Source organism: Cricetulus griseus, chromosome X, assembly GCF_003668045.3.
Source record: "Cricetulus griseus strain 17A/GY chromosome X, alternate assembly CriGri-PICRH-1.0, whole genome shotgun sequence".
NCBI classification, from domain to species: domain Eukaryota; kingdom Metazoa; phylum Chordata; class Mammalia; order Rodentia; family Cricetidae; genus Cricetulus; species Cricetulus griseus.
The window spans coordinates 19,103,359-19,116,635 of NC_048604.1; the positions used below are offsets into that span (position 1 = coordinate 19,103,359).

Consider the following 13,277-nt stretch of genomic DNA (forward strand, 5'->3'; position numbering starts at 1 on the left):
AATCACGAAGTTGATGAATGAGAGGCACTACGGAGGGCACAAGCAGGAGGGCCCCTCACACAATGGCTAGAGAAGCGTGGAGCCCCTGAGCAACAAAAATTCCATATGTAAAGTTCTACTTCTCCACATAATGGAAAGCAGAGCATGCACGGGAAAGTTCACACTTTGTTCCAGACCAGACAGAGCAAAACTATAGTTCCTATTGTGAACTTCTCTAGATACAAACAAAGCTAGAACCCAATGAATGGGGTGTGGGGCAGAGTAGTTAGGGGAAAGAGAGCCAGGGAATGAGAATTCGTGAGAAAAAGTTGGGGGCGCTGGGGAAAGCTTAAATGGATTAATACCATAAAAGCCCTACTATTTCCTATTTCACATTTCTCCCCCTTCTGTAATTTTATTAATTATAGGCAAATTGCCTGAGTCTCAACCCAGACCTGCCCCAAATGTGAGGTAGATGTATGTCCTACACAAATGACCCCCTTTGAAAAGAAAGGATTTTTTTCTGTTCAGATTTTTTTATTTGAATTAGAAACAAGATTGTTTTACATACCAATCCCAGTTCCCTTCTCCCTCCCGTCCTCCCCTACCAACCCCCCCCCCAAGTAAAACCCTACCTATCACATATCCTTTGAAAACAAAGGATTTTTTTAAAATCACCTTTGTGATCATGCATAAAATGAGACCAATTTTCAAGGCAAAAGACGAAACCCATGCATCAGGCAGTAAAATGAATCTCCAATCCACAGAGTTTTGAGTCCTACTAGAAACATAAGTTATGCAATGTTCCAGACATTTTCTAACTTGAAAAAAAGTTTCTTTGGTTGGTTTAGCATATTTAAAAGATCACATAAAACCAGTGGCAGTGTTTTTAGCCTCTGATCTATTCTTCATAAAGGAGTTGTTTATGCTACCAGGTGGTGGGGGTCAAATGTAAATGGTTTAAAATGTTATAGTGGGTTTAAAAAAAAACAAGATGTGTAAAAAGTCTGTTGACATAGATTTTTCCCTAATAAATGATACCATAATGGGGCAGAACTGCATAGACATCGAATAGGAACTTGGATCCCACTCAGTAGTCCTTTGGACTGGACAAATGCTTAATACACCTTATGAGAGAGATGAAGAGATGGGCCTGGGAAGTCATCCCTTAGGTACTCAGAATGGGACCCTGCATTCTTTCCAGCACTTTCCCCTGTACAGGTGGGGGAGCGAGATACAAGTTTGCTTTAAGTAGCACTGAAAGGGAAAAGAAGTCATCTCACTCTTCTCTCTTTGCACACAGGAAGAGCCCAATTCAATGCCACCACCACTCCTGGTGTCGCTCCGCCCCAACTTCTGTGTGTGTGCCGTGTGGGGGGCACCGCTTGGGTGTTTTAGCCCACACATCCCAAGATCCCTTCATCTCATCTAGGTTAAGTTCTGGAACAACACCGCCACCCCCCCCCCCCCAGTCCTCAACCATGGCATGATCAATAAGCCAACAAGTACAGGTGCCTAAGGTTCTGGCCTATTTTTATATGTGCACCCCTCCCCGCCAACCCCAACCCCCATTTACTGTCGCGCCCCAGTCGCCCCAATCTCTCCCGCGCAAAGCACCTTCTTAGCCCAGACACCAGGAAACACCTCGAGCTTTACTTCGGGGTCACCTGGAGAGAGATCTGGCCCTACCTTCAGGTTTGCCCGGTGGCTGCCCCTGGTCTCTGGTGCCCAGAGCGGGGCTCTGGAGCAGTCACGTGGGTGGCAGAGGAGGCCTGGGCTTTCTCACCTGCATCCCGGGCACTTGGACAGCCACCGGTGAGTGGGCCATGGAGGCGATTGCTACTTCGCGCTGCTTCTGCGGTGGTGGCGCCTTCGGCTCAGACTGGCTCCTCCTACAGGGGTAGCTCGGTTGCTCTCCCAGGCTTCTCGATCCGGGCCTGGAAGGACGCAGAGAAGTGGAGTTAGTGGGCTGGAGGCTTGCAGCCTCCACTCCTCCAACCCCCTTGCTGGGAGGTGAGAGGTTCGCGGCACTGCTCCCCGGGACTCAGTTTACCTCTCAGACACCCGCCTGCCGAGGTCGTGGCCAACTGGGTTGCTGCTCCTCTTCCTGAATGCAGGGCTGTTCGTGCGGCAGTGGCTGGGACCTGGGCTCCAGTGATGCCGCTCGGCTGCGCCTCGCCGCTTTAGGAAGAGGAGGTGGAGGCGCCCCAGCAACCCGCCCGATCGCTTAGCCTGGGAGGAGGTTGGGGGCGGTTCCGCACTTGGCCCTGCCTCCACCCCGCTGCCGGGCGGTGTCTGGGGAGCTGAAGCTTCAGGCTGCAAAAGGGTTTGGCTAAAGTAGCTGGAGTCAGAGAAGCAGGAGACTCTCCGGATTTGTAAAAAGCAGCAGAAGCCTGGGATCAAGAAACTTGGAATACAACTGGGCCTGGAGAAAAATAGAAGAGTGTGCGAGAGCTGGAGTCGCGTGGGGGATATGAGGGCGACCCGGATGAACCCGGCCACGTTGCAGACAGGCTGGGGAGGCTGTGTACCTCACAGAGGCGTGTAGCCTCACAGAGGTCTGTAGTTGAAAAAGTTTTGCTTGGCTCCCCCACCTGGCCGAGGGTGGGGCCTCCGAGCCAGACACCTGCTCCTTCAGCGCCTTAGGCTCCTGTCCTCTTGCTTTTCAACTTTCTTACCCCTAGATATGCCTCAAGTCACTTTATCATGAACCTGTCCCTACCTTAGGCTATCAGTTAAGGAATGGAGTGGCTGAAACTTCTCACAATTTCTGCGTGTTTAAAAGAGCGGCAAATTGGAACGGATCGCCCATTGGCAAAAAAATTAAGGAGGATAACAGGGGCAAGGAGCATGAGATTAGATCTTTGGCAGCACAGATAGTTATACTTAGCATACATAGCCATGACTTCTGCAACCCTTTGCCCTTTTCCAATTTAAACTCAACTCCAGGAACAAGGCAAGCCCTTTTGGGGGGACCCAATAACAACAGTGACAGTGATAATAATAGCAGTCACAGGAATCTCAAGGAAGCACCTTTGTGTACACAGAAAGGGCTAATGCTAATAATAGGCAAGAGCCAGTCTAACATGAGAACACACCTTTGCAGTTTGTTCCGAACCTATGCACCCAACACACTGTGGGGGAAGCTCCAAGTAGACACTCAGCAATTGCTATTCTCAATTAATTATAAAGGAAGAATAGCATTTGTTGAGTGTCTGTTTTCTCCAAGAGAAGAATCTGGTTCTTATCAACATGGTTATTACTAATATTTTATTTTCTTTGGGCCAGACAGCCCTAAATTCAGGCTTTGTGTTTTGTAGTGAGTTACTGTGACAAGAGCTCACCTGGGTCACACTGCTTTCTCCCCATTGAGCAAACAGAGCAAAAGGCTCAGCCAAGTAAACATTTGACTCAAATACTGCAATTAAAAAGTGATACATCAGAGAATTCCAATCTAGGTACCTCCTGACTACTTAACTACCTTCTATATGGTTTCTGTTTACTTGGAACGTTATTAAAGGACAACATTGCGTCTTCCTTAGTCATAGTGCTTCAAGTCTAAGTGTTCTCTATTTCTACCAAATCTAGTGTCTATTTCCCACTAGCCCAGCACACACTTTATACTAGCCTACTCAGAAGCATGCAATGCCACTTAAACTTTAATGCCCATAAAGATCTCAAAGGGGTTTGCTTGTTTATTTGTTTGTCTGTTTTTGAAGACATGGTCCCACAATATTTGTTTGTCTAGCTTTGGAGACAAGGTCCCTGCCTAGACTGGAACTCCCTACATAGACCAGGCTGGCCTCAACCTCACAGAGATCCACCTACCTCTGCCTCCTGAGTGTTGGGACTGAAGGCGTGTGCCACTGTGCTGGGTTCAGAGGATCCTTTCAAAGTGAAGATTTTGAACCTGCAAGTCTGGAGTTAGCCCAAGAATTTGCACTGTTAACAAGGTCTGAGACGATGAGATGAGACCAACAGTGATTCTTAGTAATGTGAATCAGGCTCCATCATTAAAGACCCACCTCAGGTAGGTCCATTGAACTTTCTTAGACCCACCATCCAATTTTCATAGTTGCTCTGTGCTCACATTCAGAATCCTACCATGTGTACATGGAAGCAATGCTTACACTGTTGATCCTTCTTTGTATTTCTGACATTGCATGCCTTTTATTTGACCACCAACCTTACTATGTGCTTGAGGCCAGAGATACAGCTTCTCTTCTGTGAAAGTTATTCAAGAAGAATGGTAACTCTCTGACAGTGATCTTGCTTGTTGTTGTTTACTGCAGTATTCCCAGAGCCCTGCAATGTTCTGTGGCACCAAGTAGGTCCTCAATATATATTTGTTAATTGAGCAAATGCATTTCCTTAGAATTCTTTTCTGATGTTGGTATGTGTATTCTGAGGAATATATATATATTAAAGGCGTGCACCACCACTGCCTGGCGGAACAGTATATTTATTATCAGGCTAAACTCATAGACACTGCTCTTGGTTAACCTTGAAGTTTTGATCACTTTTTATATGTTTTTATATATATTTATATATTTTTAATATATTTTTATATACCATTCAATTTTGGCCTAATGTGTTGTTTCCAGCTACTTAAATTTTACAACTACCTAAGAGAATGTTTTATAGTTCTAGTAAACAAGTGAACTCTAATCATAACAGAGAAATACCTTTCCTGACATCATGCAAGTCTAGAATGATGCAGTAATATTGAAGAATTAACACTAAACTTTGACATCTAGTCTACTGAGACAGTTTCTGAATGGCACCGATGAGCACCTTTATTTCAGGTATGTTCATCTTGAATAAACCATTCGTTATTGCTACTATTGATAAAGATCATTTGGGGATTTATTTGGGGTTCCTTATGGATTTGCTTATGCTTTTTTATATTACATGCGTGTTATATGTGAACATGGTGGATAAAATCTTTTGAAGGTGTGAATGTTTGAAAACAATCCAAACATCATGAGTACCGGGACACCTCCGCACCACCACCACACACAAACAGCACTGCTTCTCATGGTGTTAATGAAAAGAAAATGACAAATTACAGTATGTTTTTGATAACACACATCTACATACTCTCTCTGTGTCTCTCTGTCTCTCTGTCTCTCTGTCTCTCTGTCTCTCTCTCTCTCTCTCTCTCTCTCTCACACACACACACACACACACACACACACACACACACACACACACACAATGATTGGTTCTTTTACTTCAGGGTGTCTGTCCGGAGTCTAATAAAACAGGTTGAGGGTCTCTCATCTGAGGTCTTGAGAGAAGTGTTTTGGATTTCAGTTTTTTAAATATGGGGCTGTTTACACAAACAACAGGTTGATATTCAAAAAAATTTCAGAGCATTTTGGATTTCAGATTAGGGACCCTCGGATGTATGTTACAATATATTACCACAGTTCAATGAAAGTATTCCGTGAGGACAGACAACACATTTGATGCTTTTTGGTAGCCTCGTAGGGGGTAACACAGTACCTCAGACAGAATTTAGTAGTGGTTGATACACGTGACCTTATTTTTATGAATATTTATCGACTAGGCAAATGAAGACTAAAGAACAGAATTAGTGAAGCAAATTAATTCCATTTTAGTATCCATTAGTCTTCCAAAATTAAAAAAAGAAAATTGAACATCTATCTGCACTGATGAGATGGCTTAGCATGGAAAAAATACTTGCCAGCAAGGCTGAAGACTTCAGTTCCATCCCTAGAACCTATATGGTAGAAGGAGAAAACCAAGTCCAGGAAGTTGTCCTCTGATCTGTACATGCATGGAATGGCATAGGCAGGTTTACACATATGCATACACACAAAGACACACAAATAAATAACTAAATAAAATTTGCCATCTATGTATTGAATTTCCTGGTGTTTATCATACTTTCGATATTAAATATTTAACTTTATCCATGTTTATAAATATTTAGTAGATGGACCTACATAGCAAATATGTAGGTCCTCAGCTAGGAACAATTTTCAGCTCTGATAGAAAATATTTGAATGTAATAAATAATGAGGGAATTGCTACCACTCTCTAGCTGGTAGAGGTGAGGGGTGCACACAACAATTTCCACAACAAAGAAGTATCTCATTGGAAATGTCAGTGGTGCCAAAGCTTCAGAAACCATGTTCCACAATCTTTGGTAGAGGCACTACCAATCAAGTAACACATTTGGGAATCAGTGTTCTTTGGGTATTTTAGTCCAATGTGCTATGTGTGGTAAAAATAATCATATGAAAGTGTGTGGTGTCAAGTGATCCTATAAAAAAGCAATATTATCATGTTACCATTGGACCACACGCCACCGTTTCCCAAAGAGTGAACAGAATGGCAAGAAATACAACTGTCTGTTACACACCCTCCCCCCCACAAGACTTGCATATTTTACTTCAAAATAATATCAAAAAAAAAGTTTGAGGAAAATACTGTTTTACTTAAAACATAGTCACTGAGCATATTCTAATGTGTCAGGCATTATCTAAGAGCTTTCAAATATAAAAATTTATCAAGTCAAATATGAGCTTTTAGTCCACAAAATTTAAAAAAAAGGGTCTCACATTATGAATTTTCACATTTTAAGCCTAAAATCTATGTTGAAATATGTAAAATATGCAAAGTATGATGGCAAATGCTACAATTGTCTAGATTTTATTCAATTGATGAAATATATAAAACCAAAGAAATTACCTTCCAGTGATGGAAATATTTGGATTCATACTATAAGCTACTGAAGTGATATTTGAAGTAAAACATTCAAGGACCTTTTCACTTTTGTTGTAGTTGTTGTTTGTTTGCTTTGGAGAGAGGGTCTCACTGTGTAATCCTGGCTGTTCTGGAAGTCACTCTGTAGATCAGGCTGGCCTCAAATTCACAGAGACCCACCTGCCTCTGCCTCCCAAGTACTGGAACTCAGGCATGCACCAACATGCCCAGCAGTTTGCTTTTTTTTTTTTAAATAAAAAACATGTGATATCTCCAATCTTCTCTTTGTTCTCTGTGGGTGTCAGATTTGAAAGCATGATATAATAGCTCTAACCTTTGCTCTAACAAGTACCCCGAGCAAAACCCTATGGAATCCATTAGTAGTCAGAGAATGTTAAGCCTGTCTAATTGCTTAATTCTCCAGAATAACCCTATACCATTTGAGGCTTGCACAATAGTCTACCACAATATCATTTGTAACAGAAATGCAAGACGAGGCACAGCAGAATACTGTTAGTAGCGTTACTTCCTGATGCTACTGAGGGGACTAGAGCAACAGAAGAGGTGGGTGGAAGCAGATGCTGCGTAAGCAGCTTCCTGCCTGTAGCATTTCGTTACGTGTGCGCTTTGAAATGCTTGCACTTAGGTACCAAAAGAAAAGAGCTCATTGCCTGCATTAGTTGATTCCAGAGCTGAGAGAGGGCAATGTGGGGCCATTTCTTACACATGTATGTTTCTGAATCCCAAGGTAGAATGGCTCCTTCCCTGGTTCCCATTTGGCTACCTGCTCCCTCCTCGGTGACAGAACCATGCTGTAGAGTTGCAGATGCCTGTACAGGAGCACTCACAGCTCTCCTGGTGCCAAAAGAAACACTGGTTGCTGTACAGATCACCACACAATGACAGTTTTGTCTTGACAGGGGTAGTGGAGAGACTTCTGTGGAAGAATGTTGAGGGACACTTCTTGGAAGAACTGATTTGAAGTTCTGGGCTCTTTGTAGTATGATCTGATACCCTCTCTGTTCCTTGGTGTGCAGCCTTGAGTCACAGGAGAGCCTTTTCTTGTGACACCATGAAATGATGCTCAACTCCCATTCTGGGTGATATTTTCCCCTCTGAGTTGACTTTTTAAATGTATTGAATAGGCCACTTGTTTCTTAATTCATAGGCTTCTCAAGAGAGCAGATCTAGTCAAAGGTGGCAGTTAAAAACAGGAAAAAAACTGGCAGTTGAAACCAAATAGGAAGTGACTATGCCATCAGCCAACACTGAGCAAAAGGAAGTTGTTGCCAGGACCTCTAAGAAAGGCAGTTGTGTAAAATTACCAACCTTTAACTGGCTCAGCTGAGGTTCTGTCACACTGTGGTAGAAAACCTTACATGGTTTTGTTACAGCTATACTTAAGAGGTCACGAACAGAGTATGGTAATTACAGACACTCGTTGCAGGGCTATTCTCAGAGATACCCAGAAGTATCTGAGGGACAGAAACTCAGCATTGAAAACAAGTAAATCTCCTGTCCTACTACCTATTCCCCAAGGCCACTTGGATATTTTAAGAGTCCATGTGCTATGTGATGACATCTGCTAAGAATACTACAGTAGGTTAAGATGGATTTGTTACTAAGAAACAGACGACATGCTTATTTGTGCTTTCACTTTGGCCCTAGATACTGCCCAAGTCACACAACTTTGCCTTTTTTCTTTGCCCCTCTCATCTGACATATTTCTTGAACACAAAGCCAGGCACTGTGCTAAATACCAAGACAAACAGGAAGTTTGCTTTCTCCCAGGAGAATGTCATGAACAAGACACATAAAAGGGAATGATTGATTTTAATAGCAGTGGATTAAAAATACTATAATCTGGGCGTAGCTCTACAAGCCTAACATCATCACTTGGGAGGCTTCGGCAGAAAGATCACCACAAATTTGAGGCCAGTGTGGACTACATAGTGAGATTCTGTCTTAAAGGAAACAAAACAAAATGAAAGTACAACGACAAGCACCACAGAGCAATTGATTTTACCTGTGTAAGCCCTGGAAGGGCATACAGAGGAAACACTTGTGCTAAGCCTTGAAAAATGAGTGGTAAGAAACCAGGAAAAGGGGCAAGAGAGATGGCTCATCGGTTAAGAGCACTGACTGCTCTTCCAGAGGACCTGGGTTCAATTCCCAGCACCCACATGGACGCTTACAACTGCCTGTAATTCCAGTTCCAGGGTACCTAACACCCGTGGCAAAACACCATTGCACATAATATAAAAATAAATAATTTTTTAAAAAGAAGCCAGGAGAGAATTGAGGAGTGAGAATAGAGCAAAGAGGGAATTCAAGACAGAAGGCAAGCATGAGCAAACACATAAGCCAGGCATGCATATCCCACATCACCTATGTTCCAGTTAAATATAGATTATAACATCCGTGAATACAGATTGTGAATTTGTAGGTCTCAAGTAGAGAAAGAGCACTTGTAATTTTTTTTTAGGTTCTGTTAATATGTACTCCATTAAGAAAAGCAAGCTTAGGGAAATGACACACTATCCTTGTGGTCTAGCTGTGGGTTTACTTTTGGGGCAGGCAGAAACAGAGTCCATGAGGCATTCCAGCAACAAGGCTGGCATACTTAGGGGCAGACTGTGGGCTCGGTATGCCTTTATGCCATTTAGACTTAATCCTGGAGGCTCCTAGAAGGCCTGAAGTGTTTTAAGGAAGAGGGGGACTTGAGCCAATTTTTTTTTCAAAAGAAAATTCTTAGCAAATAAGGGTTGGATATGGAAGAAAGTTGAAGCAGAGGAACCTATTAAGAGATCATTAGATGATCATAATAAAAGTATACAAGGGGAATGAACTAAAAATGGCTAAAACAATAAAGAAGAGGGGTAGATTCCAGAAACAATTTGAAGGTGAAATAAGCAGCATTCAATTGATTCGACATGGACATTATCAGGGGAGAGATTTATGATGCCAGGAACATAGATCTTAAGAACTGGGTAAGTGATGCCTGAAAACATAAAAGGAACACCAAGATTGGAGAAAAGATAAGCCAATCAGTTTGGGATCCACCTAAGTGGAAAGATCTAGAGAGCTGCTAAAAATACCAAGAAATCGGATTGCAAATATAGATTGGACGATTGCAGAGATAAATCTTGTATAACCCCATGCCAAAGTGTCAATAAAGGGCATAAAAAATAGAAACCACATTCACTTCCCATTTAGAAAACCACTTCTTAAATAATTGGTTTGTGCTTGGGGACAGTCAAATGCTATCTGTGCCTACTGGCATCAATATGTATGTATGTATGTATGTATGTATATGTATATATATGCAGAAAGTAGAAATTGATAATATCATGTGTATAAGGCTGTTACTAAATATTTCTGCCATGTGCTTGCACACATAAATTGTTTTTTGACTGCATGGTATTGACAATAAAGAAACAAGGGAAGTAAAAGAGAAATGAACTGAAGAGATCTAAATCCTATGTTGCCAGGATTTCTGGGATGGTTTCCTTGCATGCAACTGTAAAATAGATTATTGTGCACCAGAACAGTTTGTATTATATTTCCCCTCCTACACTGAAAAGAAATGAGGTGGGAGATGACATGCGTGCCTGCTTTCATGAAGCCAAGTTAGTATCTTCCACAATGGAAAGAAAAACAGGTATAATTTATTGCAATCTAAAGCACAGATTACTGGCAAAATCATGTATTTGCTTGCTTTGAAAGTGTGCGGTGACTTGTTAGTGTTTCCTCAATTTTTCAGAATCATCCATACATAGTCTTCTGGCTCTTTCATACTGTCTGTGCTAGTGACCTTAGGTGAGACTTCACACATCCCTGTAGTTTACAATATGGGAAGGTAAGCATTCAGATGGCTGGCTGCCAGCTTGAAATTAACATAGATAAATCATTCCTCCCATATAAATTTTGAAAATAGTGGTAGACATTTACAAAATGAGATCATGAAAGCAGATACAAATAGATTGTATTTTAAATGTTTTGTATACCACATTTTATTATGTGTTTGGGCCTTTTCTCCATGTTACAAGAAACTCAACTATACCAGCTCCTAAATTTTAATGTTTCTTTTGCATATGACAACATACAGATTCCTGCCATGCAAATATAGAGAAATAGATGCTTATGAAGGATGGATATAGTTTATGAAGTATATGGATTTTTAAAAGAAAAATTTCCAGACTCTAAAAGCATAAAAGATTATGGCTGTATGGAAAGGTCATTTATATGGCCAATAGCAGAAGAAACTGTCTGGGTTGTAAAATACTGGGTTAGTGAATATATTTCCCAGAAAAATGTAAGCTTTCCAAAGTGAGTGTGCATAACCAAATGTTACAAGCTCAATCTTCTGCTTTGCATGGAGTAATTCTTTCACTGTTCATAAAGCAGAAGCCCAAGACAAGCTTGAATTAATGTAACTAGAGGAATTAATTATAATAGATGCCATTTATGCAGCCTTACTCTGTAACAGGCAGGATTAAGATTTATATACAATCCTGCTTAATCCTGACCAGCATTCCATGAATTAGGTACCGCTAGTAATTTACCATTCCCAGCTTACAGATGAAAGCAGAGAACAGACAGAGCAAATCGCTTATCTAAGACAAATGCAGAATGGCAATTCAATTTGAATTTTAAATCAATGATGCATAATTCTGTATGATGCATATTTATACTGGAAAATTACCATCTACCTGAAATTCAAATATACTTTTATTTGCAAAATCGGACAATCTTATAAACCAAGGTCAAATAGTTACTAAGAGGTGACATGAGAATTGGAGTCAAGAAATAAGGCATCAGAATCCATGCTTTACATTATTTGTAATAGCCAGAACCTGGAAACAACCTAGATGCCCCTCAACGGAAGAATGGATAGAGAAAATGTGGTACATTTACACAATGGAGTACTACTCAGCAGAAAAAAAAAAACAATGGAATCTTGAAATTAGCAGGAAAATGGATGGAACTAGAGGAAACCATTCTGAGCGAGGTAACCCAGTCACAAAAAGACAAACATGGAATGTACTCATTCATATGTGGATTTTAGACATACAGTAAAGGATTACCAGCCTACAATCTACACTGCCAGAGAAGCTTGTAAACAAGGAGGACCCTAAGAGAGACATACATGGTCCCTTGGTGAAGGGGAAAGGAACAAGATCCCCTGAGCAAATTAGGAACACGGGAGGAGGGGGAGGGAGCTAAGAGACTGAGAAGGGGAGAAGAGGAGGAATGCAGAGGACATGAGGGAGCAGAAAGGTTGAGTCAGGGGAAGAATAGATGATAACAAGAATGGAGATACCATAATAGAGGAGACATTTTAGGTTTACAGAGAAATCAGGCACTAGGGAAATGTCTGGAGATCTACAAAGATGACACCAGTTAAGAATCTAAGCAACAGAGGAGAGGCTACCTTAAATGCCTTCCCCTGATAATGAGATTGATGACTGCCTTATATGCCATCCTATAGCCTTCATCCAGCAGCTGGTGGAAGTAGAAGCAGACACCCACAACTACTCACCGAACTGAACTGGAATCCAGTTGCAGAGAAGAATGAGTGATGAGCAAAGGGGCCCAGACCAGGCTGATGAAACCCACAGAAACAGCTGACCTGAACAAGGGGGAGCTCTTGGTCCCCAGACTGATAGCTGGGAACTCAGCATGAGATTGATCCAAACCCCAGGAAAGTGGGTTTCAATGAGGAGACCTCGGAAATCTACGGGACCTCCTGTAGTAATTTAGTACTTATCCCTAGCATAGCTGTGGACTTTGGGAGCCCAATCCACATAGAAGGATACTCCCTGAGCCAAGACACACGGGTGTGGGCCTAGGCCCTATCCTAAAGGATATAACAGACTCTAATGACACCCTATGGAAGGCCTCATCCTTCCTGGGGAGCAAAAAGGATATGTGATAGGTAGGGTTTTAGTTGGGGGTGGGTGGTAGGGGAGACTGGGAGGGAGTGGGAACTGGGATTGACATCTAAAACAATTTTGTTTTAAATTCAAATAAAAAAGATGGGAAAAATAAAAACACATTTCCTCAACATCACACACAAAAAAGAATTCATGCTTTATCCTACCACATTTATTTAAACTAGTTACAAGAACGGAGGGGAGAGTTCTGCATTGCCTACATCTGGAGTGTTGTAAACCATTGTGACTAATAGATAAGTCTCAGAAGATCATGGGTTTAAATAGCTTCTACCTTATTAGGATTTACTGTAATTATTACTATCATTTAATAATGTTTTAATGTGAATTTTTGTTTCCAAGGTGATAAGGTCTATAATATTTTAACTTTTTTTCCTTTCATGTTCTCTGACAGAGAGATTGAAAGAATAAGTGGGATTGACCCTCATGATCCACTGTAATGAACAGAATTAGCTGATCAGTACTGTTGTTCAAATCACCTTGTACTTCTAACACAAGGTAGCTTTGTGCTGCCATTACACCATTTTCTTTTCTTCTGATATTTCTCCAAAATAGACAACAGCACTCATTTGGTGAAAGATAGTACAATTTTAAAAGGAAAAAAGAGCA

General features: G+C 41.5%; 1 protein-coding gene across 1 annotated transcript in view; it reads right to left on the bottom strand.

Annotated features, from left to right (window-relative positions):
• Window positions 1-3,525, bottom strand: part of Stk26 (serine/threonine kinase 26) — a 50,547-nt gene extending 47,022 nt beyond the window's left edge. Inside the window, exons 1-4 of the mRNA XM_027432070.2 lie at window positions 3,483-3,525; window positions 3,324-3,397; window positions 2,033-2,502; window positions 1,766-1,916 (exon numbers count right to left, since the gene is read on the bottom strand). Coding sequence (XP_027287871.2) covers window positions 1,766-1,916; window positions 2,033-2,502; window positions 3,324-3,397; window positions 3,483-3,525 — 738 coding nt within the window. The remainder of the gene's footprint in view (window positions 1-1,765; window positions 1,917-2,032; window positions 2,503-3,323; window positions 3,398-3,482) is intronic.
• Window positions 3,526-13,277: the final 9,752 nt, after the last annotated feature.